The sequence below is a fragment of the Xenopus laevis genome, chromosome 3L (genome assembly GCF_017654675.1).
Source record: "Xenopus laevis strain J_2021 chromosome 3L, Xenopus_laevis_v10.1, whole genome shotgun sequence".
NCBI lineage: Eukaryota > Metazoa > Chordata > Amphibia > Anura > Pipidae > Xenopus > Xenopus laevis.
In genome coordinates this window covers 70,015,399-70,038,405 of record NC_054375.1, presented here as the reverse complement: position 1 = coordinate 70,038,405, position 23,007 = coordinate 70,015,399, and the positions used below count along the sequence as shown (strand labels likewise).

The window sequence follows — 23,007 nt, the reverse complement described above, 5'->3', positions numbered from 1 at the left end:
AACCAAATCAAAGATGGCTGCACCAACTTCGGAAAGACCAGGAAGTGCTGAAAACTACCTTTTATGGTTACGTAAATGTCACGTGTTTTCATGGCAGCTTGCTGTCCAGGGTCAGAGAGGCTGCTCGTTTGACTGGTAAGGTTACAGAGATTGTATTTTTCGCAAACCTATGGAAGAAAAGAAGCCTGAGCAGGATGAGTTCGGGTACCACTTGTTCCCGGAAAGAGGCAACGGCGAGAGCAAGAAGAACAGTATCTTGTCAAAGAGCTTGTTTAGCTTTAACCATAAGTGCCAACTGATGCTGAAGATTGCGCTGGACACAAGTAAGTGCTGGCTGCGTATGTTTCTTCCCTTAACCTGCAACAGGACGCTGCAACAGGCCCTGCAACTTTTTAAGGAAAAGTTCAGTGTGAAAATAAAAACTGGGTAAAGAGACAGGCTGTGCAAAATAAAAAATATTTCTAATATAGTTAGTTAGCCAAAAATGTTATATATAAAGTCTGGAGTGAACAGATGTCTAATAAAACAGCCAGAATCCAACTTCCTGCTTTTCAGCCCTATAACTCTGAGTTAGTCAGCGACTTGAAGGTGGGCCACATGGTACATTTCTGTTCAGTGAGTTTTCAATTGATCCTCAGCATTCAGCTCAGATTCAAAAGCAACAGATATGACCCATGTGCCCCCCCCCCCTCAAGTCTCTGATTGGTTACTGCCTGGTAGCCAGGGTAACCAGTCAGTGTAAACCAAGAGAGCTGAAAAGCAGGAAGTAGTGATCAGACTGACATGTTATATATCAAATCACTCCAGCCTTTATACATTACATTTTTGTCTAACTAACTACATTAGTAACATTTTTTATTTTGCACAGCCTGTCTATCTACCCAGTTTTTATTTTTACACTGAATAATTCCATTTAAGAGCCAGTTCACCTTGAAATGACGCTTTAGTATGATATAGACAGTTGTATTATAAAACAATTCAGGGAGATTATCTCCCTGAATTAGTAGAGATTTGTCCCTGGGGCGACTAATCTCCCGAATCTGCCTATCTGGCCTAACCCTAAGGCTAAAATATTTTTCCATAAAAAGTGAATGCAATTGTTTTGTGATCAAATGTGGCTTTGTGTTGTCATTAATAAGGTACTGTGTCTATGAAAATCAAACCGGTCAAGCCCACAGCAAACAAAGACATTCAGATAAGGATAAATCTTATTTAGCCACATAAATGAGCTCATTTGTTACATTTAGTAAAAGTGCTGTATTTCCTTGTCTGGCATGGGCTTGTCCTGATTGGTTTTCTGAGCCATAAGTGCAAGATACTGTCTTAATAGGTAGTAAAAGCAAATCCTCTGTAAAATTTCAGTCTATAAAGAGGCACAATTGAAGGGCTAAATATTTAAATAAACAATACAAAATTAAGACAGATGTCTAAGATAACACCATTTCAGACATTAATCATCCTACTTTAATTAACAATAGAACATTTCCTTAAAAGGGCTATTCCTCTATGAACATGGCAGAGATCTGAAAAGTGAACACAACAGTTAAAAAATACATAGAATAATACTGAATTCTGAAAAGAACTATGCAAATTAACATTTAAATTTAGTCAGACAGGTTTTCCTCATCATTCCAAGATTTTTTGTCAGCGAGGTCAAATACATAAAACATTTACAGCAGAGTTTTTTAGACTCTGGTTTCCAGTCCCATTTGTAGTCCAGTATTTGTCCACAGCTTCATTAAAGGGCACTTACCATGCAAAATTGTCCCCCCACATAGGTGCGTGTTAATACAGCTTACACTTCAGCTGGTGGGGAAAAAATAGTATTATGTGAAGAAACTCCAGCTCAAGAGCTACGCTGTCTGAACCAGGAGAGAGGCTTAGTGTTGGCCATGTTGAGGCAAGTACCTCAGCTAGCTCATAATACACATGCATGTGACATAAGATTGGCCAGTGCATGATAGATGCCCTTTAGCATTCTTTTAAAAAAGGTTTTGAAAATGTAACACAATAAAATTACCTTAACATAACAATAATATGTTCAGTACAGTGCTATGGTTGGTATATCATTTAAACAAATTTAATAAGAAAAGTATAAAATGAGCTTTTAGAACAGTAAATCTATTGTGTTTATTTCTCAGGCCCATATGCCAAGTTGCTTTTAGATGCCATGAAACAGTCAGGCTGGTAAGTATGCAATCACTTTCACAAATTTCTCACTAGTTCTGCTAGTTTTACTTATAATCTCCTTCTATGAACCAATTAGGGCAATAATTTTAATACATAATACCTTATAGGTATAAAAAACATTTGGTTAGAATTTGTACCAGAGGCTCTTATATCTTATATCCCATTGAACAGTTACAATTTGATTCTCCTGTTAGATAACCATTAACAAGTTGATACTAAATTTACAAACTCAGAATTTTACCATGGTTTATTTGCTCATAGAAATTTGGGAATATGTATAGCAACTAATAAGCAAAACATTTTTCAAAGATACACTGTATCATCCAATCATTTCATTCTAAACTAATACACAAGGTGGGGGAGCGTGGCAGTTACAGTATATGGCAGAATTTCACTGGAAAGCTGCTCCACGTCTTTGAACCCAGTAAAGTGCATTATAAGGAGAGAATGTGCTTAGCAGAGAAGTTTGATTTTAGAATGATCATATAAAGGAAGTTTACTTCTGGGCCACTGGTAATGCAGTGCCTGACCCAGTATTACATAAACTTTTTAATATGTTCAAAGAGCAAAATAGGTTTTGGGGCACTTTGGGCAGCTTTGCTTAAGCAAAACTAAATATTGAGATTGATGTTCCCTTTAATTAAATATATTTGCATAGTTTATTGATAATAGGCGTATTTTTAATCCATATTTCCTCTTTATTTGGAAATGTTGCAGTACAGTTTATAAAGACAGACACTTCTCTTGTGAAGAATGTGATGGATCAGTCAGTGGAGGATTTGATGCTGCAACTTCAGAGGTGAATACCAACAACTTTTTAAAATAATATGGATGTGATTTTACCTCACAAAGGGCAATGTTTCAGGAAATAGGGGGCACATTGAAAATCTATGCTTGGGTTTCACAGAAAAACATACTGGATGTGGATATGGTATGTTTTGAACCTGGTGTGAGGATGTTTGTAGTTGGTAGCATATGGAAGCCTTACAGTAATTGGTTGGGCTTTCTGCTTAGTGTTAATGTATTTGTTAAAATTCAACAATATGTTGGTTTTTGTGTTGTGTCACTGTTACAACCATTAATTTTATTAATCATAAAATGTAAATAATGAATATGATTTTGACCTGGGATGACCCTAACTCAGCGTAAAGGAACAGTAACACCAAAAAATAAAAGCATTTTAAAGTAATTCAAATATAATGTGCTGTTGCTATAACTTAACCTGACTTAACCCAAACCAAGGCCAACCTGGCCCTCCATATTTATTTATAGAACCAGGCCCATTAACAAAATCTGAATTATTTGTTAAAATAGGACTCCATGGGATGCTCGAAACATGTTGTGTTTGTGAATAAAGGCACTTTTTGCAGCAGTACTTCTGCGCTTATTTTGTACCCATACCTATTACTGGATTTAATGGAATTTTTGCTTTGGATGGAAGCAAGGTATAAGGTTACTAGAAGTGGATTTTGAAGGGTGTTTATACCATTGTAATCTGACTGCTTCTGTATTATAAATAATAGCCATCATTAGTCTATGATGTGTGGACTAATATGACTACATTACATGTGTTTATTATTTAAAGGAGATGTGTGTATTTTCTTTCAGATTGTATTATGTCAAAATAATATTCATCAACAATCCCATATGAACCGCGTAGTTACACATGAATTAATTCACGCATTTGATCATTGTCGTGCACATGTAGATTGGTTCAACAATGTGCGACACTTAGCCTGTTCTGAGGTATGTATAATTTCAATCCCTTTGTAGTTGAAACCTTAAAGTGGTCCTGTCATCCAGACATAATAAGCTGTATAATAAAAGTCCTTTCCAAATTAGACACAAAACCCAAATTCATTTTTTTCACTAAAACATCCATATTTGTAATAAATGCATTTAAAGATTCCAGCTGTCAGTCATATATTGCCTGCATCTCCTCTATGCCTTAGGCTTAGAGGCAGGGCAAGCCCTTACTTTCACTTTCCATTCTGCATTTCCTACATGTTGCCATCCCCCTCCCTGTTCACAGTCTATAATTGTGCAGCCAATGCAAAGGTATGGGCATCAGGTCCCCCATTCTGGTGCATAAGACAAGCATTGTAACGCCTCAAAATCTTGTATAAGAACAGTGTCCACAAAATGGCTGCTGCCTGCTTGCTGATGTGGTCAATTACAAGGCTGACTGCAACCAATATTTAAATAATTTATATAGTGTAAGTATAATTTATTTTGCTTAACAAACACAATAGATACGAATTTCGAATTATTTCATAGTGTTACAGGTCCCCTTTTAGGTAAAGATTTTAAATTAATATGTGGGGTATTGCAATTTTGCTGCTTTGTGTTGCTCTTTTGCTTTTGATTTTGATCAATGGCAGTGTTCTTAAGTAAACAAAAACAATGGGTGGAAACTTGTTTCCCATCATTCTAAATTCATATTGTGTAATTTATGGCATATAAAGCGAGACAATCTGAACATCTACGTACTGTACTCACTTTTATGTGTTTTTGTGCTATAAGCTTTAGGTAGCATTTAGCATTTCCAGCTTTGTTTGAGCAATATTATTCCTGAATGAAAAGGTGTAATTCAGACTCATAGCTGCACAAAATGTTTGCTCTTTATAAATACATGTTAATAATAATAATAAAATGTCAATATTTTCACTTGTACAGGACAATCTGTTGTAGCTCTGCTCTAGCACAGAATAACATTAGTTTATTCTGTTTATTCTGCTTGCATCCTTAAAAATCCTTGAATCTGCATTATAAAGGCTTTGCTTGAAATGTATCTAGAATTAAAGGAGAACTAACCCCCCAATAAGAAAAGCCCCCGTTTACTTCCCTAGATAGTCCCCGCTTCCTTCCGCATAGTTAATTACCCCTGAAAGTGCCCCCAACACAGAGTAAGCGCAGCAAAGCCCATGAGCACTGTTTTCCAGCTCTTTGGTATGTTTGGGTCCTCTTCCTTCCCTTCGACAAATTCTGACACTTTTGGTGCATGCACAGTTGCTACAAACTCAAAGACTGCTCCACCTGCCCATGCATCCAATATAGCATTCACTTAAAGGAGAAATCAACCTGTTCTAATAAAAACCCATACCCCCCATCTCAGGTAGACCCTCCTCCCCCAGGCTAACTACCCCCCCCCCCACTGGGGAGATACTCCATACGTACCCCTCGCCGTAGATTCTTCAAGTGAAGTTCCACGCATCCATCTTCTGCGTCCTCTGTAAGCTGACTGCAAGATCGGTATTTCTGTGCATGCGCAGTTGGAGCAGTTTGCACAACTGCGAATGCGCGGAATTACTCGTAAATTGACGATCTCTCAGCTTACCGAGGACACAGAAGATGGACTCTTGGAACTCTGCTGGAAGAATCTGCAGCGAGGGGTAAGTATGGGGTATTTCCCTGGGATGAGGATGGAGGGGGGTCTACCTGGGGTGGGGGGTACAAGTTTTTTTCAGAACAGGTTGATTTCTACTTAAAGGAAGAATACCGAAGAGCCTGAAGATGGCGCCCATGAGCTCCACTCCGCTTATTCTGCACCAATCTGGTGTACTGGGTTAGGGGCACTTTCAGGAGTAATCAACTATGTGGGGGATGGGAAGCAGGGAGGGGAAATTATACCTTGGTTAAATGAAGAAAAAAAGATTGTTTTATTGGTGATAGTTAATGAATCTGCTTCCACAATTACAGCCTTTGATCCCTTCCCTAGGTCAGCCAACTGTTCACAGAAAGTTCTCTAGGGTACAAACTGTTTGTGTAATGACTTTTATTATCTGTATTTAATTTTAAACTAAAGATTTACTTTCAATATTGCACTCAACGCCTATTAATGGGTTCTCTAGGCTACTTTGTTAGTAGGTCCATACAAACCCTATTTTTCCTAAAGGGTCACCGGCCCAGTGCTAACATATTAATACCGACAGTGAATTGGGTCTCCTTGTTCTTTTATTTATTTATTTTTAATTATTTTGTTGTATAATTTGTGTTTTAATTCTTGTGGATATTAAAGCATTTCATTGTATTTATTACTGTAATTTTGTTGGAAAGTTCTCTAGCCAAAAGTCCACAGCAAAAGTTTTTGAGTCTTTTGGGCAGTGAAGTTCCAACTTACAGCGAGTCCTTATCAAGGGCTCTCCCGGGCCCGTAGGAAATTCAAATATAGGTAAAAAGGAATCGCTGTATTTCCTGACAAAGCAAAGGAAAAGGGGAACAAAAACAGATATGCGTAATATGGTGCAGTATTTTCTACTATTTTTTGTATAAATGCACCTTTAACTGTGCGTGATTAAACGTGTATAATAGTGCAAACAATGTGTGACAAAATTAAAACACTTCGATTGTGCGACTGTGTATCTATTTTATATATATATATATACACACCACTGTTTGTTTATACATTAGTGTAAAAAATGATATAAGTGACTTAAAAAATTTTTTTTACCAGTGAAAAAATAAAATAAAATAAAACAACAAAAATTTTTTAAAAATAATAATGTGTAAAAATACCCTTGTCTCACAGACACCTCTTATAGTTAATATATTAACAAATTAATTCTAAAGACACCAAATGGTAGCAAGCATAGAGAGTTTTGGTTTAATTGCTTAATTAGCTTCTTTTAAATGAAATCTTCACCCAGTGCTGATCTGGTGGTATATTATACTCACAGACGTGAGTGAATCTGCGCTTTTGAGAGAACAGGCCGTGTCCTTCCAATAATCATCTGGTAACCTTCTAGCTGGGCAGAAAATAGAGCGGCATGTGCAGTATCGTTTAAAAAAGCTGTTTAATAAAAATATAAAATACACTCACAAACGCCTCTTTTAAAATCGCATGTAAAATCTGTGAAGTCCGCTTTTCAAATGAAACCGTAGCGTCCTTTACTCTGCTCTGCGCATCTCAGTCTTGCGCTGCAGCTCCAAACGATCTGTCTCCGCTCGACGCGTTTCGCCAATAGGCTTCTTCCAAGAGCGATTTCTTCTTCCCATAATGCTCTCCACTGAAAGCCCAGCTAGATTCAAAACTATCCAAACTTTATCCGCACAAATGAACATAACCCATCGTAAAGGCATATCTGCACCTATAGCTATACTATTCCACAGTATTTTCAAACTTCTGTTGCAACATTCATATTAACACAGTTGTTACAGCACAGCAGCAACATTGTATTCGCTATCAGTAAAACATCCATATATAAAAAGAAAAGAAAAGAAAACCTCTTGCACGTTGTTACAGTATCATATTCCTCGAGATCACATTCTTTCAATTAGTAACATATTACTTTTACTCTAGGAATGCTCTCAAATTGAAATCTATGTTTAAACCACCTGGAGAGAGGGTCCCCAATTTATGAATCCACCAGCTTTCCTTTCTTAGTGTTTTATTTGTTAGATCTCCACCTCTCCAATCCTTTTCAATTTTCTCTATCCCCCACCATTTCAGACCTGTTATCTTTTTATTGTGCTTTTCAAGGAAATGTTTTGATACTATATGTTTTACATTCCCTTTTTGTATGTTATTCACATGTTCTCTTATTCTTTCCTTAAGGTTTCTATTTGTTTTACCCACATACTGGAGGCCACATGGGCACTCCAATATGTATATTACATTCGGGGTGTCACATTTTATTAGATTATTTATTTCAAAAATTTCTCCTGTTTTCTGGCTTTTAAAAGTTTTTGTTTTTATACTGTGTCTACATGCCTTGCAAAGGCTACATGGAAAAAACCCTTTCAATTGCTCTTTCTTTTTTTCTTTACCCTTTTTCTCATTATTCCCAGTATGTACTAATTTTTGTTTCAGATCTGGAGCTTTCTGGAAAATAATTCTTGGCTTTTTAGGTAGAAGGGGTTCTAAATCTTTGTCCAAAGCTAACACATTCCAATGTTTTTCTATAATTCTTTTAACATTACTGGCTTGTGAATTATATTGTGTTACAAAGCACATGTTAAACCTCTCTTTCTCTACATTTTCTAGTATAGTTGTCTCTTCTTTTTTATACTTAAGCATCTGTTTTCTGTCTTTATCCCTTATTATCTCATATGCTTTTTGTATTTCCCTTTCTTGATAACCTCTATCTTTAAATCTTTTTTTAAGGATTTCCGATTGTATGTCATATTCTTCCAGAGTACTACAGTTCTTTCTAATCCTTCTAAATTGTCCTTGTGGGATATTTCTTATCCACTGTGGATTGTGATTGCTTGAGGCCAGCACATAATTATTTGTATCTACTTCTTTAAAATAGGTACGTGTGCATATTCTACCATTCTCTATATAAATTTGTAAATCAAGGAAATGTATTTCTTTCGAGCTAAAATTTAATGTGAATTCTAAATTGTACTCATTTAAATTTATCTGTTCTATAAATCTTTTTAGTTCTACTTCCCCTTTTTTCCAGATAATTATGATGTCATCTATATAGCGTTTCCAGATCCCTAGGCTCGCGTCCAGTGCCATTGTTCCCAGGGTATGCTTCTCCCAATATCCCATGAAGAGGTTGGCATAACTGGGCGCGAACCTAGTTCCCATGGCTGTCCCGCAGATTTGGAGGAAGAATTTGTCATCGAACCAAAAAAAATTATGATTTAAAATAAATTCTATAGCATTTATGACAAACTCCTTCCCTTCCTCACTTATATTTGAATCTTGCATTAAGAATTCTTTTATTGCTCTTAATCCTTGTTCATGCTTAATGCAGGTATATAGAGATTTTACATCCAAAGTGGCAAGAAGCCACTCCGGCTGCCACTCTTGTTCTTCAAGGATGTTCAATATTTGCGTAGAGTCTTTCAAGTATGAAGGTAAATTAATTACATATCCCTGGAGTTTAGTATCTATAAAATGAGACAAATTATTGGTTAATGAATTAATACCTGAAATAATTGGTCTACCTGTGGGTGTTATTGGGTTTTTATGTATTTTTGGTAAAATATAAAAAAGGGGTGTTTTTGGATATTTATTAATTATATATTCTTTTTCTGTTTTATCAATTGCCTTTTCGTTTTCAGCTTTAGTAGCTTTAGTAACTAGTTTTATTAATTTATTTTGGAAAAGTTCTATAGGATTTTTATCTAATTTACGGTATGTATTTTCATCATCTAAAAGCTTTATACATTCTGCTCTATATTGTTCTGTGTTCATAATAACAGTCCCACCACCCTTATCCGCTGGTTTGATAGTTATTGATTCATTTTCACTTAATTTCTTTAGGGCTAGACGTTCATTTTTCGTTAGGTTTCTTTTTTTATTTTTCCCCAAATTTTCCAGGTCTTTTAGTATTAATTTTTCATACATTTCTATAGCTTTTCCTTTTTCTTGAGATGGTATAAATGTAGATTTCTTTTTTACTTTTTCTTCTGTGTTGCAACTATAGTTTGTTATTATGGCATTTTTGTTCATAAAATATTTTTTAAGGGTTATTTTTCTTATAAAACAATTTGGTTGATTCATTGGTGCAAAATTTAGGCCTTTTTTTAACACCCAAGAAAAAGTGTTAAAAAAAGGTCTAAATTTTGCACCAATGAATCAACCAAATTGTTTTAATCTATTTATAGATGCACAAAAATTCATAAGAAAAATAACCCTTAAAAAATATTTTATAAACAAAAATGCCATAATAACAAACTATAGTTGCAACACAGAAGAAAAAGTAAAAAAGAAATCTACATTTATACCATCTCAAGAAAAAGGAAAAGCTATAGAAATGTATGAAAAATTAATACTAAAAGACCTGGAAAATTTGGGGAAAAATAAAAAAAGAAACCTAACGAAAAATGAACGTCAAGCCCTAAAAGAATTAAGTGAAAATGAATCAATAACTATCAAACCAGCGGATAAGGGTGGTGGGACTGTTATTATGAACACAGAACAATATAGAGCAGAATGTATAAAGCTTTTAGATGATGAAAATACATACCGTAAATTAGATAAAAATCCTATAGAACTTTTCCAAAATAAATTAATAAAACTAGTTACTAAAGCTGAAAACGAAAAGGCAATTGATAAAACAGAAAAAGAATATATAATTAATAAATATCCAAAAACACCCCTTTTTTATATTTTACCAAAAATACATAAAAACCCAATAACACCCCCAGGTAGACCAATTATTTCAGGTATTAATTCATTAACCAATAATTTGTCTCATTTTATAGATACTAAACTCCAGGGATATGTAATTAATTTACCTTCATACTTGAAAGACTCTACGCAAATATTGAACATCCTTGAAGAACAAGAGTGGCAGCCGGAGTGGCTTCTTGCCACTTTGGATGTAAAATCTCTATATACCTGCATTAAGCATGAACAAGGATTAAGAGCAATAAAAGAATTCTTAATGCAAGATTCAAATATAAGTGAGGAAGGGAAGGAGTTTGTCATAAATGCTATAGAATTTATTTTAAATCATAATTTTTTTTGGTTCGATGACAAATTCTTCCTCCAAATCTGCGGGACAGCCATGGGAACTAGGTTCGCGCCCAGTTATGCCAACCTCTTCATGGGATATTGGGAGAAGCATACCCTGGGAACAATGGCACTGGACGCGAGCCTAGGGATCTGGAAACGCTATATAGATGACATCATAATTATCTGGAAAAAAGGGGAAGTAGAATTAAAAAGATTTATAGAACAGATAAATTTAAATGAGTACAATTTAGAATTCACATTAAATTTTAGCTCGAAAGAAATACATTTCCTTGATTTACAAATTTATATAGAGAATGGTAGAATATGCACACGTACCTATTTTAAAGAAGTAGATACAAATAATTATGTGCTGGCCTCAAGCAATCACAATCCACAGTGGATAAGAAATATCCCACAAGGACAATTTAGAAGGATTAGAAAGAACTGTAGTACTCTGGAAGAATATGACATACAATCGGAAATCCTTAAAAAAAGATTTAAAGATAGAGGTTATCAAGAAAGGGAAATACAAAAAGCATATGAGATAATAAGGGATAAAGACAGAAAACAGATGCTTAAGTATAAAAAAGAAGAGACAACTATACTAGAAAATGTAGAGAGAGAGAGGTTTAACATGTGCTTTGTAACACAATATAATTCACAAGCCAGTAATGTTAAAAGAATTATAGAAAAACATTGGAATGTGTTAGCTTTGGACAAAGATTTAGAACCCCTTCTACCTAAAAAGCCAAGAATTATTTTCCAGAAAGCTCCAGATCTGAAACAAAAATTAGTACATACTGGGAATAATGAGAAAAAGGGTAAAGAAAAAAAGAAAGAGCAATTGAAAGGGTTTTTTCCATGTAGCCTTTGCAAGGCATGTAGACACAGTATAAAAACAAAAACTTTTAAAAGCCAGAAAACAGGAGAAATTTTTGATATAAATAATCGAATAAAATGTGACACCCCGAATGTAATATACATATTGGAGTGCCCATGTGGCCTCCAGTATGTGGGTAAAACAAATAGAAACCTTAAGGAAAGAATAAGAGAACATGTGAATAACATACAAAAAGGGAATGTAAAACATATAGTATCAAAACATTTCCTTGAAAAGCACAATAAAAAGATAACAGGTCTGAAATGGTGGGGGATAGAGAAAATTGAAAAGGATTGGAGAGGTGGAGATCTAACAAATAAAACACTAAGAAAGGAAAGCTGGTGGATTCATAAATTGGGGACCCTCTCTCCAGGTGGTTTAAACATAGATTTCAATTTGAGAGCATTCCTAGAGTAAAAGTAATATGTTACTAATTGAAAGAATGTGATCTCGAGGAATATGATACTGTAACAACGTGCAAGAGGTTTTCTTTTCTTTTTATATATGGATGTTTTACTGATAGCGAATACAATGTTGCTGCTGTGCTGTAACAACTGTGTTAATATGAATGTTGCAACAGAAGTTTGAAAATACTGTGGAATAGTATAGCTATAGGTGCAGATATGCCTTTACGATGGGTTATGTTCATTTGTGCGGATAAAGTTTGGATAGTTTTGAATCTAGCTGGGCTTTAAGTGGAGAGCATTATGGGAAGAAGAAATCGCTCTTGGAAGAAGCCTATTGGCGAAACGCGTCGAGCGGAGACAGATCGTTTGGAGCTGCAGCGCAAGACTGAGATGCGCAGAGCAGAGTAAAGGACGCTACGGTTTCATTTGAAAAGCGGACTTCACAGATTTTACATGCAATTTTAAAGGAGGCGTTTGTGAGTGTATTTTATATTTTTATTAAACAGCTTTTTTAAACGATACTGCACATGCCGCTCTATTTTCTACCCAGCTAGAAGGTTACCTGATTATTGGAAGGACACGGCCTGTTCTCTCAAAAGCGCAGATTCACTCACGTCTGTGAGTATAATATACCACCAGATCAGCACTGGGTGAAGATTTCATTTAAAAGAAGCTAATTAAGCAATTAAACCAAAACTCTCTATGCTTGCTACCATTTGGTGTCTTTAGAATTAATTTGTTAATATATTAACTATAAGAGGTGTCTGTGAGACAAGGGTATTTTTACACATTATTATTTTTAAAAATTTTTTGTTGTTTTATTTTATTTTATTTTTTCACTGGTAAAAAATGTTTTTTAAGTCACTTATATCATTTTTTACACTAATGTATAAACAAACAGTGGTGTGTATATATATATATATATATAAAATAGATACACAGTCGCACAATCGAAGTGTTTTAATTTTGTCACACATTGTTTGCACTATTATACACGTTTAATCACGCACAGTTAAAGGTGCATTTATACAAAAAATAGTAGAAAATACTGCACCATATTACGCATATCTGTTTTTGTTCCCCTTTTCCTTTGCTTTGTCAGGAAATACAGCGATTCCTTTTTACCTATATTTGAAGTTCTCTAGCCACCAGTTTTTGGAACAAATTGTCACTGCACTTTTTTGTACTGTATTGTTGTTGTCCTTTTATAGCACCAACACTCAACCGCTTTTTACAGACATTATACCTTAAGCCAGTCATAGACAATCTGATCGTACGAATCGAGGATGTCCCACGGAGATCAGACGTTTGGTCGATCGGACAGGTTAAAAGATTTGTCGGCTGCCAATAATTTCTCTGCATCTATTACCGATCGTTTTATTTTTAGTGGGAGACTGTCACCAGCTTTGTTGGACATAACTTTTGTTTGATTGCTGTCAGGAGCAGAACATCGGCTGATCTGTTTTTTACTACTTTATTTGATCGGAATGGTTAGTGGCAGGTCGGGAAATGGGAAAGTCGGATCGTTCAAGGATTCGAACGATCGGATCTTTGCATCTATGGCCAGCTTAATTCACATCAGTCCCTACCTCACTGGTTATGGAAATTATTGCTAATAGTTTGCCATATAGAATTGCAGTTTTCATGTGAGATGTGTGGTTTACTATGGTAATCTTGTCTTCTTTGTAGATTAGAGCTGCTAACCTGAGTGGGGATTGTACGCTTGCTAATGAGCTTACCCGATTCAAATTCGGTGTTAAAGGACATCATCAGGTAAGAAATTGGATATTACTTTTCTCAGATCCCTTCCTTAAACCATGTACACTAATAAGTACTATGAATTGAACCAAGGAAAATGAAGCAGTACTGAATGTTTTTACAAGGTGCAAAACCTCTGTGATGCACTACTAAAAGCCCACCTTTTAACAGTGGTGAGATCAGAGTCCTACATTAAAAAGATGCATTTTATTACATTATCCTGTTTAAATAGACATTCCCAGATCTACAAGTCACTACCCACCTTTTGCAGTGGTGGGTTAACCACATCACCAGTTTGTTAGAGGGTTCAGAATTTAGAAATACATTTATAAACATAGTGGTTTTGATTTAGAAACTGTAAAACAAAGTGGGCACATAAAAAAAAATAGTGAATATTTTAGTGCCTTCTTATAAACAGTACTTATCTTGAAGTCAATTAATTTTTGTCTATCTCAGCCATGTAAAAAAAAAAAAAGTCTTGTATCAAGAAGGTAATAAAAGAGAGGAAGACACTTGCAATAGAGAGTTAAAGGATCAGTAACATCAATTTTTTTTTAAAAAAAAATCGTTAGTATAGAACGACAAAAACCACACAGACATATAAAAATTTTAAATTGCCAAGTCTTTATTAAGAAATAACTTACCGAAACTCCGCTTGTGCTCCTCTTCAGAAAAGGCGACTCAGTGACTATCCATCATGCGGCGCTCGATTCCTCCTCCCCAGCTATCTTCTATAAGGAAAGCAGGCAGAAGAAATCGAGTGCCGCAAAATGGATCGCCAGATCGCCTTTTCTAAAGAGGAGCGCGAGCAGAGTTTCGGTAAGTTATTTCTTAATAAAGACTTAGCGATTTAAAAGTTTAATATGTCTTTGTGGGGGTTTTTTTCGTTCTATACTAACAATTTTTTTTTTTTTTTTTTTAATTGATGTTACTGGTCCTTTAAACATGCCATAAGCCAGAAGTACACATTAAAATCAGATAGCCTCTTTAGATAAGCATGCACACTGTTCATATAATTGTGCCTTTTGGTCATTCAGAAAGTCTAGATTTTATGTGGTTATTAAAGTTTAAAGTTGAATTTATTCTTTGATATGTTTTAAAGTAGGTATTCCAGAGTATTTACTTGAGATGCCATGGGGATTCCTAAAGTGGTCAAAGGCTGCATTTTAATTTTCAAGAAAAGCTTTTCAGCCGTTTGAAGTTGTCAGGAAAAGTGAAGAACTTTCATCAAAAAACATGAAGTAGTCAGCAGATAGAATTCGGCTTATTTTCAGCTTCTTAACTTTGCTTTTATCTTTATAGGTTTGCGTCCGAGACAGAGCCCTTCGTTCCATTTTAGCTGTAAGAAACATTAGCCGAGAAACCGCTGAGAAGGCAGTAGATGAAGTTTTTGATTCATGTTTCAATGACCATGAGCCATTTGGGAGAATCCCACACAGTAAAGCTGACGCAAAATTTGCATACAGAGATTTTCAGAATCGGGATCGGTATTATGCAAACCTTTGAAAATTAAATTGCTGGCGTTGTATAATTATTAAAAACGTTGATATAACTTTTATGTATGTTATGTTCTATGAAGAATTAATTAAATGAATCCATTGAAATAGAAATAGAAATTTTTTAAATATGAGCATGTAATAATATTTTTTCTAATCTCACAAAAATGAGATGCAAGCCTACTATAAAGTATTCGAGGAAAACTTCAATAGACTAATCATTTTATATAAAACTTCTGAAAGAAAAAAAATATTTTAACATGTAAATAATTGTAAAATAAGGTTTTAGTTTGATTTTTTTTTAATTTACATATACAAAATATGCAGGTATGAACATTCAATTTTAAGTGTGTTTGGAAGCTCATATTGTCTAATACATGGAGTTGCGCCATAATAAAACTGAGAAGTAGTATTTGTTTTATTTTTAACCCAAATTCCAGGATATTATTTGTTAGGGACATAAAGCCTTACATGTTTCCTACTCTTTGAATTAAAATACATTCCACATATTGCTGAGTGAACAGCAATATATGGGATGTATTTAAATCCAAAAAAACCAATACAATCAGAAAAATCAATAAAAAAAAAATGTAATTTTGGGTGGAAAAAATACATAGAAGTAAAAACAGAGAATGATTTTTCTAGATAACGGTGTTGAAAAAAACAGGAAGAGCCAATAGGAATCAAAGCCTCACCTCTCTTTGGCGACGCTTGATTTCTTAGTTTCATTCATTCTACAGATAGATGCCGCAGCACCTAAGCGCAAGGGGAGGGATTTCTCACGCAAACACATTAGTGATTTTTGGGACAAAGGAAGGTGCTTCCTGCAGTAACTTGCAATAACATCGTGGAAACAGCGTTCACAGACACAGCCGGCAACTTGGGGATATCAAAAAAAGATGTATACATCATATAGGTGAGATTAAATCCTAGCAATAAAATAGAATGAACTGAGAACTACAATAGGACAGAAGAATAGTTGCACACAAATGAAGATCACAAATGTTTTCATAAACTAGGATAAAAGTAAGTTGTTAAAACAATATCCATTGACTTTTATAGAAACCTGGCAGCTCTACCTGACCTGTTTTTTTTCATGTGAATTTTCTCAAATTTTTCTTTGATAAATCACAATTCAAGGTTTCAAAAAATATTCTCACATATCTTTGTTTTTTTTCACAAATTGAGTAAACTGTAAACATGAGTTTTGATAAATCTGTTCCTGAGGGTTATGTCAAAATTTATACCACTGGCTTGTCTGTAGTCTGTAGTTCCAAAATACTTTTAATTTCTTTTTTACTTTTAATTTATGATTTTTGAGTAAACTAGCATAGGGTTTTAAAACCTGAAGGCACTCAGGCAGGTGCAACTTTAGCACCCCTAACCTACCCTCACCTCCTCTGACCTGAACCCAGCCTACCCATATACCTCAACCAGCCCATCTCTGACATAACTGAAGGGATGCAGGCAGGTGTGCCTATATAAATTAAAGTATCAAGAAGTTTTAGCAGTTGCCCTTTGACATTGTGGGAAGGGCTGGGCTGGCAGAGAGGGAGCTTGGCCATCTGCTTGTGATCTGCTGAAGGGACAAACACATGGGTTTTAGGCTGATATCCTCACCAGTGAAGTGTAATAATAAATGTAAATGAAAAAATGTATTCAATTACTACAATTTTATTTTAAGCTGCAAGAAGGCATATTTGTTTTGGTGCAAAATACATTTTTCAGTAAGAAATGTTACACTAAACAGTGGCGCAAACAACAAATCACAAAATAATATACAAATGAAAAAAGTGGTCATGTCGTTTTATATATTTTTCCATGAATGCACTTTTATTACGTTTCCCCATAAGATTTATTAGAGCATTATATTGAGCATCACGTTTTTGCAAGACATCAGCATTTTACTTAGCTCTGTGAATTAAAGTAGGGGCATACACAACACAAACTTGAGATAAAATACAGAACACTAGAAAAGGTGAAGAAGGCATCTATTCTTATATTGTTATAGACAAAACAAAGAATGTAATAGTGAAACATAATGTAGGCTAAATATCCAAACAATTGTTTTGTTCAAAATGGAAACCTTTAGCCCCATGTGTATTAATGATACTAGGTTTTCCCAGGTGCGGTAACATAACGTAAATTTTAAGCAGTTGAACGGTAAATGGTGAGTTCTTCCTGCTGATTGGTTACTATAGATTACTGCACCTGGTCAAACTTAGTGATCTTTTATTACATAACACCATATGGGTTGACCAGCCTCTTCCAAAGGCAGAGATTTCACCAGTTTTTCATGGGAGGCCGTAATAGGTGGGGTGGGCATTTTGACTTTGCACACTTATTTAGAAAATTTGCTACAGGTCTATTCACTTATAAGCATTTAGTGGTATCTTATTTAAATTAATCATCCTGTTGGTGCTATGATTATGTATGTATATTTTTATTTGTAAAGTGCTCCTTGAGGGCAAAGCACTGTACAGCAAAACAATAAATTAGTAGTAACAAACAAGGGGTCATTGGAATAAAAAGTAATAAGTGCATTATTAGAAATACAATTCACATAAATATAAAATATAATTACAATGCAGATTAAGTGCTCAGTGTCAAGGAAACAAAAAGCTAGAGGACCCTACCCCGTAGGGCTTACAGTCTAAATGGGAGGGTAACATACAGACACAATTCAGAGGGGTATTAAGGTGCTGTGGGTTACAGTTTGTTACACTGTTATATAAGTGCCAGTTCAGTTGTTATCCAGGTGCTTCCAGAGGTAGTCTTTTAGTTTTGTTTTAAAAACATTGAAGGAGGATTCTCTCCTGAGAGATTCAGGAATGGCATTTCAAATATAAGGAGTCGCAAGAGAGAAGGGTTTGATACAGGAAACAGCAGTAGTAGTAGTGGGGGGTACAACCAAGCGGTTGCTCTGAGAGGAGCGGAGGTTTCGGGCAGGAACATATAGGGCAAATTTACTAAAGGGCGAAGCGCCTAACGCTAGCGTTAATTCGCTAGCGTAGCGCATTTTCGTTAATTCACAGATTCACTAACAGACACTGGCGTAAATTCACTAGTGTTACTTTGCACCCTTACGCCTGGGTGCGAATTAGCCCAACGGACTTAACTATGCAAATTCACTGACGCGTGCATTTTTCTGAACGCTACCTTTTACGCCAGACTTCCTTCGCCACCTCAGACCAGGCGAAGTGCGATAAAGTAGATAGTGATTGCTTCAAAAAAAAGTTCAAAAATGTTCTAAGTCCCAAAAAACACTGGTGTTTTTTCTTTTTTTATGGGTGATAGGCTGAAAAAGATCGAAAAGATTTTTTGGGGCTACCCTCCCGCACATGTGTAGGGCAAAATAAAAATTTTCTTTGCTGTTTTGAAGGTTTCCCAGGCTTGTGTAGTGATGCTACATATACCTCCATTGTAACTTCAATTTGGCGCCGTATGCAAATTAAGCATCGATAGCGTAACTTCCCTTTGCTTGGCAAATTAACGCTAGTGCAACTTCGCAACCTTACGCTTCCCCTGAGCGCAACTTCGGATTTTAGTGAATTTTCATAGCGCTGGCGAAAATACGCCTGGCGAAGTGCGGCAAAGCGGACACTGTCGCAACTATGAATCTTAGTGAATTTGCCCCAGAGAGAGACAAGAGATGAAATGTAGTTGGGTGCAGAGGAATGAAGGGCTTTGAAGGTTATGAGGAGGAGTTTATAAGTTATTCTTTGTTTTATAGGAAGCCATGATAAGGACTTCAGCAGCAGAGGGGCCTGTACCCTTTTGGATGAGAGAAGGATAATTCTGGCAGCAGTGTTTAATACAGACTGTAGAGGGGAGAGATGGGAGTTAGGGAGGCCAGTTAGTAGAAGGTTACAGTAATCTAGTCTGGATAGGATGAGAGCTTGCATGAGCGTCTTGGATGTATCAAGTGAAAGGAAGGGACGGATTTTGGCAATACTGCGTAAGAAAAAGTGACAGGTTTTGACAGTGGTGTTAATATGATCAGAGAAGGAGAGAGAGGAGTCGAAGATTACCCCCAGACAGCGAGCTGAGTTGACAGGATTAATGAGCATGCCATCAAATGAGTTACTATACTATAACTTTGTTCCTTTTTTTTTTTACATATGGGGAAATGTACCTTAATAAAAAAAGGAAAATCAGTAAAATAGAACAGGGTAGAAGTTTTAGGGTAATGTGGTATTTTGTTGCCTGTGTGAAATTGTGCACGTGTCAAATAGCTCAAAAATAACTTTTCACTGAAAATCGCCTCATCCTAGCCATTCAAATCATGTAATTGGATGGAAATGCTTCCTTCTGATTACATATGGCATGAAAACTATGTTTAAATAAATAATGTACCTATAATGCAGAAGTATTTTTTAATTAATTGCTTAATGAGACAAAAAGAGCCCTGCTAATGGAACCTGTTCAAAAAGTGGAGTCATAATGTACATCTTAGACATTTAAGTTATTAAACAGCAGAGGGAGACACAACATCAGAAATATTAGATATCTGAAGCTATAGCTATTCAGAATATATAAGCTGTTTATGCTTACAATATTTAAGCCACCCTAGTTTGTACTCGACTGAGGGTTGTTTTGATAATGAGCATTAGTTCCCACCATGTCCTTGAATTTATAAATAGGGTTACAGAAAATATTTTAATAAGCACGAATGAGAATAGATGGATTCACACAGAGTTCTACCTGATCCTTAGAATCCTTGCATACCAGCATTTTTCCCCATTTGCTTGCAAGGGTTTTTCAACCTACTGAAGCAGGTGAAAATGAAAAAGCAGTTTTTCTATTCATCTATTTTGATTTCTGCTTTCCATTGGTATTTGTTTTCTTTATTTCAGGATTTCCCATTTCTGCATTTACCCGATGTTGCTGTCCATGTTTGGGAATAAAAATTGAACAAGCTGCAGCAGGAACAATAGTATTGCTTGAAATGTAAGAAGGCTGCCTCTTTGCAAGGCCAGTTATAAAAATAAGAAACTTACCGTGCTGGGGACTTTTGAGAAACCTAAGGGAAGCTGCACTTCGGTAAATCAAGACTGAATGTAAAGGGTAGGTGGTGGTTACGTGATATAAGATGACTTTGAGAGGATAATTGTGAGGGTTGTTTTTCTATCATTACTGAATTGCATCATTGCAATTGCTAATAGCAGCTAAACAGCAATTAGTTCTGATAAACCTACTACTTGTAAGAAAAATTAAAGCAAATTGGTTGCTGTGTGTCATTTGAATTTATTACCTATGCTGGGACTAGGGTTGCCACCTGGCCTGGCCAGTAAAAATGATGGCTGATCCCAATGTTATTAATAGGTAAAAAATATAAATATATAGGAAGGCTGGTATTTTTTTCCAGAAAAAGTGGCAACCCTAGCTGGGACATTAGCCACTTTGCACAGATTCTGTGCAATTTAAGAGAAAGTTTGATATTTGTATTTGAAAATATCTGTTGTTTTTCTAATGTGGCTTTTGGAACAGTATACGTAGAACAGAACAGTATAGTACAAAAAAAGTTAATTTTCATTCATAGTTTTATTGGCCCTTTAATTTTGCTGCGTTTGTAGTGAAAGGATCAGTAGGTGACAAACATCCCTTTGTATCTTACACACAAGTACAGAGTTTGAACATGTTAGGAACCTCTGTAGTGTAAAGTAAAATAGATTTTAGGGAACTGTTCCACAGGACAAGGGAAACTTGTGGTTAGACAAGCAGAACAGCAGGTTCAGTTTTACTGGATAAGGTTCGCGTAGGCATCAAAGAAATCAGTTGGTAGGTGGAAAGTAAAAATAAAAAAAACAAATATCAGTATTCATTTTATTCACCAAGAGGCACTATCAGCAGGAAAAATAGCTTGCTGAGAGCAAAGGTTTAGGCTTGGCATTCTAAAACAGATATTGTGCATTTGTTTGATGTCAGAACCACATCCAAATGTGCACTACTGTGTACATGTACTTGTGTGAAAATAATAGAAGAAAATGAAACTGACATTTTACAAGAAAGCTTGGGAACAAAATATAAAGAATGTACATACACCTGTTTTATTATTAATTAATGCTCAAAAATTATAATCAAACCACATACCCTTCACATTTTATTCTGTTTTATGGTTTGTCTTTTAGATAATCTTCATTGGTGGATACTTTTTCACAAATGGCTATTTCCTTAGCACTTTAACACTTTGAATGGGTTGTTCACCTTTAAATTAACTTTTCGTATGATGCAGAGAGTGATATTCAGACAATTTCAATTGACAATTTTTTATTATGTGTGTTATTTAACTTTTTTTTCAGCAGAGCAGTTTGGATTTTCAGCAGCAATCTGGTTGCTAGGGTCCAAATATGTAATACAGTAGCTGCATTTGCATAACATTCTATCAGTCTGTATCTCTCAGACCTGTTGTTTATGTACCTTGCTCTTCACGTACCCAAACTATAAGATAGTTACACTGTAAAATTTGCTTTGATTATTAAATCTAGAAACAGTCAATGAAGTAAAACATACATATAATTACAAATCATTTGCTTTTATTTTTTATTAACTGTATACAAGGGGAAAGGGAATATTTGGTGCTACCCAGGCTGGCAAATGTAATTATGAACACTTCTGTGTATCTTAGAATACATTTTTTTTGTACAAGACATATAAAACTTCTATGTAAACCTTTCTTTCCATATTTGTACACGATTATACATACACCATTTTGTGAACAGTGTTATTAAGGCAAACTTAGCATCATTCCAAAATCTTGTTTATGTGCCAGAATGGGATACCTGATACCCATGCCCATGGATCCTGATGCACTTCCCCAGGCACTAGTTACACAATTATATGGAGAGGATATATTCTGTGTCGCCCTATACGAAAACCTGGCAGGATTCTATACGATTGACGTGGCGATAGGCGATATCGCCACTTCATAGCCCCTCCCCTGAAGTCACGACCCGCCCCATTGTGTCACGGACCGACCCCCTGCCCGGAGTTAGTTGGGCCAAAAGGTGGCAACCCTAGCAAACACAACTTTTACTAGTGCAGGGCAACAGTACATTATATTTTAATTACTTTGATACACCTTCAGCTTTTGGTGTTACTGTTCCTTTAAGGTACAGAAATCCAAATTTTGGAAAGATCCCTTATCCAGAAAACCCAGGTTCTGAGCATTCTGGATTACAGATCCCATACCTTTATTACATTTTTCTTTTACATCACTTACTATTTAATTAAGTGATAAGAATAAATTTTGCTTTAAGTAAACTTTTGCACAGATTCAACATTTCTTGTCTGTTTGCCAAACATAAATATTAATTATCCATTGCATTTTTATCAAAAGATAATTGAGCAGAATTCATTAATACATACATTAATTAGCTTAAAGCTCAAAAATGCAAAAGTTTTAAATGATTAAATTGTTCGTTTACTTTACATTATTGTAGAAGCCCTTTGATTATGATGCGTTTATATTGAGATTAGTGATGGATGAATCTGTCCCGTTTTACTTCGCCGAAACGTCAAAAAAATTCAAGAAATTGCAAAAATTCACAAAACGCATTGCAGTCAATGGGCTTCAAATAAATTTGACACACAACAATTTTGACGCGAGAGGCAATTTCTATACACGCAACTATTTTGTCAATGAAGTAAAACATACATATAATTACAAATCATTTGCTTTTATTTTTTATTAACTGTATACAAGGGGAAAGGGAATATTTGGTGCTACCCAGGCTGGCAAATGTAATTATGAACACTTCTGTGTATCTTAGAATACATTTTTTTTGTACAAGACATATAAAACTTCTATGTAAACCTTTCTTTCCATATTTGTACACGATTATACATACACCATTTTGTGAA

At 35.3% G+C, this 23,007-nt stretch overlaps 1 protein-coding gene across 3 annotated transcripts; it reads left to right on the top strand.

Moving 5' to 3' along the window:
- Positions 1-70: 70 nt before the first annotated feature.
- On the top strand, positions 71-15,554 carry atp23.L (ATP23 metallopeptidase and ATP synthase assembly factor homolog L homeolog). Of its 3 annotated transcripts, none has more exon segments than NM_001086785.1 (6): positions 71-323; positions 2,142-2,187; positions 2,908-2,989; positions 3,799-3,936; positions 13,580-13,663; positions 14,951-15,386. In NM_001086785.1, coding segments are annotated over 6 exon segments (708 nt in total). In that variant the 5' UTR covers positions 71-169; the 3' UTR covers positions 15,155-15,386.
- The last annotated feature ends 7,453 nt before the right edge of the window (positions 15,555-23,007 follow it).